The 2,849-nt window shown below is 65.6% G+C and overlaps 1 protein-coding gene across 1 annotated transcript in view; it reads right to left on the reverse strand.

Annotated features, from left to right (window-relative positions):
- EMIHUDRAFT_471515 (hypothetical protein) overlaps positions 1-1,487 on the reverse strand; it is a 3,615-nt gene extending 2,128 nt beyond the window's left edge. The window contains exons 1-3 of the mRNA XM_005789580.1: positions 451-1,487; positions 287-376; positions 9-145 (exon numbers count right to left, since the gene is read on the reverse strand). Coding sequence (XP_005789637.1) covers positions 9-145; positions 287-376; positions 451-1,434 — 1,211 coding nt within the window. The 5' untranslated portion in view covers positions 1,435-1,487. The remainder of the gene's footprint in view (positions 1-8; positions 146-286; positions 377-450) is intronic.
- Between the last annotated feature and the right edge of the window lie 1,362 nt (positions 1,488-2,849).

Genomic DNA, 2,849 nt, shown 5'->3' on the forward strand with positions numbered 1-2,849 from the left:
TGCGAGACTGCTCGAGGTGGAGCGAGCGCTCGCCGTGCTGCGCGGCGAGCTGGGCAAGCTTCTCCTCCGCTATCTTGAGCGACGAGTCTGCGCGCGACACCCTGAGCTGCGCCTCCACCTTGGCCGCCGACACCTCCTGCTCCGCCTGTCGGCGAGCGAGCTCCGCCTCAAGGGAAATCTCGGGCAATCTCGGTCAATCTCGGGTCATCTCGGGCAGTCTTGCCTTTTGGCGGGTGAGCTCCGCTTCGCTCAGCGCGCCGGCGAGGCGCGCGTGCAGCTGCTGCACCTCGATCTCGTGCGCCACGTGCGCGCCGCCGGACGGGCCCTCGCGCGTCAGCGAGCGGAGTCGGTCGAGCGCCTCGCGCGCGTCCGCCGCCTGCAAAGAAGTCGCCTCCTCAGCCAGCACCACACTTCACAGCTGACCGGCAACCCTCGCCACGTCTCCGGCACCTCGGCCCTCGCCTCGCGCACCTGCGCCCTGCTCTGTCGCTCGCTCGCCTCCGCCTGCCGCCGCGCGTCCTCCGCGGCCGACAGCGCCGCCTCGAAACGCGTCGCGTCGGCCGGCGGCGGCACCACCGCCGCCCACCCGCCGCCCACGCCGCCGCCCGCCACTATCGCCGCTGGCGGGGTGGGCGGCGCGGAGGCGGCGGTTGGGTGGGAGGGCGGCGGCGGGGCCGGCCTCGCCACGAGCGGCTTGATGTTGGAGAGGTTGACGCGCGACGGGGCTGCGACCGGCCCCGGCGGAGCGGCCGGCGGAGCGGCCGGCGGAGTAGCGGCCGGCGGAGTAGCGACCGGCTGCGCGACAGGGACGGGCAGCGCCGGCGTGAGCGCCGTCGGCTCTTGCGGCGCAGTCGGCGGGAGGGCGTCGGCCTCGAAGGACATCGAGTACTCGAGCTCCTCCTTCTCGGGCGGCGCGCGCGCCGTGGCGGCCGGCGCCGGTGCACGTGCCTTGGAGGCCGCCCTCGAAGAGGAGGAGGCAGGGGCGGCCGAGCCGCGGCCGAGCTCCTCCAGCTCGAACGAGTCGGACGCGTCGAGTGAGCGATCAGCGTGGCCGGCATCGATCTCGATGCTGGAGTTCAGGTCCGACATGTCGAGCTCGTCAGCCATCGTGCCCTTGCCACCGGGCGCGAGCGAGTGCCCCAGCGTGGCGGTTGCCGACGGCCCTCCACCTCCTCCGCGCAGCGGCGCCGACTTGGAGAGGCCGGAGCCAGTGGTCGTCGCGGCTCTTCGCGCCTGGTCTGGGTTCTTCTTGGCCTTGCGTCGGCCATCCTCTCCTGCACCCTTCCTGCCGCGGGCGGATGATGCCTCGTTGGCGTCGCCGGCGAGCGCGGCTGTCTTCCTGCCGCCCGTGAGCGTGTCCGTCGGCCCGAGGCCAAGCCCACTGGCGCCCTGGCCGGGTTTGCCCTTGGTGAGGAAAGAGGTCGGGCCGAGCATCCAGAGGCTCAGGTCAGGGAGAAAGGGTCGATGCCAGGTCAATGCCAACAACGCTCGAGTGTGTGTTCTTGACTAACATAGACAAAAAGAATTCAAGAAAAAGAACTCTCTCGCACAGCACACAGGTTCGACACAGGTACCAAAAGAGGCACAGCCTGCGACGGACCGACCGACAAAAAGAATTTTCGAAATTTGTGCGAGCAAAAACAATGTTACAACAAAACTCCCTCGCACGACACGGGGCACGGGACTGGCGCGCACTGGCACTAACACAAGCAACAAAAAAAGAAGTCGCGGAGGCGTGTCCGTAGCCCGATACCAATCACCCGGCCTGCTGGGTGCGCTTCTCAGCTCCCCGACCCTGGGTGTGCGGTTACCAACTGCACTCCAAGCGCTCCAAGTGCTGAACGATTCGTTTTAGGTCGGAAAGACAAGCAGCGGCATAACACCTACCTGCCCTACCTACCCTCTCCAAGAGGATAAGCAAGGGGTAGGGACTGGTGCCTGGCCCGTGTGGGGAGCTTCTTTCTGATAGACACCTCACTCACCTAACCCCACAGCCCACATGCTCTCGTCTCCGTGCCTTGCGGCCGGCGAGTTTGCTGGAGCCTGGAGGCGCGGAGCAGCCCGCCGGCTGCTCTAGCCCTCAACCGCGTTACGTGCCTGGTCGTGGGCCGGGGTCGTGCCTGGTCGTGAGTCGAGCGAGTCGGAGTGGTGTTTGTGAGTTTGTTTGTCTGTGTGTCGCGATATCGCCGTCATCGACAACGACATCGTCTGAGACTCTCTCCTTCCTGAGATCCTGACCTCTGTCCAGCGTCCACCAGGCGTCCACCCACAAGCCACAAACCGCGCCGGTGTCCAGTCCGAGCCTAACTGTTCTTCACCTCATTACTTACTTACGAAGGTGGTACTTACTTACCTCTCTCTCTCACAGCACACTGGCACGACAAGGGTGTGTGGACTGGGGCACACTAGAAGACACATCAACACAACTGCCGGCATAAACACACAAAGAGTAATCTCAACACGATCTGTAGAGGCGACGTGCGGGGCGGGTCATGTGGCTCCGCGTGGACGTATCCTTGAGCAGACACGACCCGAGCATCTCCCGCTCCAAGCGACACTGCACCTTTCTCGTGCGGCGTCTGTGGCCTTGCGGGCACACCGCCCGCCGAGTGAGAACCCTCGACTGCTCGCGAGCCATTGTCCCTTGACGTACTAGTAGGCGATGGGGACGGCAAGCGATGTCAGGGCGGCCACACAGAGGAGGACATCCACCAGGAGCATCGCTGAAGATGGTTCTGTCGTGCTGGCTAAGGCAGGCCCTCCGGCCGTGGGTCTGCTGGTGCGTGGTGGGAAGGGAACATAACGGCAATCCATCAAGGTAATTAATTCGGCCTTGCAAATTCAGGGGG

Source organism: Emiliania huxleyi, assembly GCF_000372725.1.
Source record: "Emiliania huxleyi CCMP1516 chromosome Unknown EMIHUscaffold_1265, whole genome shotgun sequence".
Classification (NCBI taxonomy): domain Eukaryota; phylum Haptophyta; order Isochrysidales; family Noelaerhabdaceae; genus Emiliania; species Emiliania huxleyi.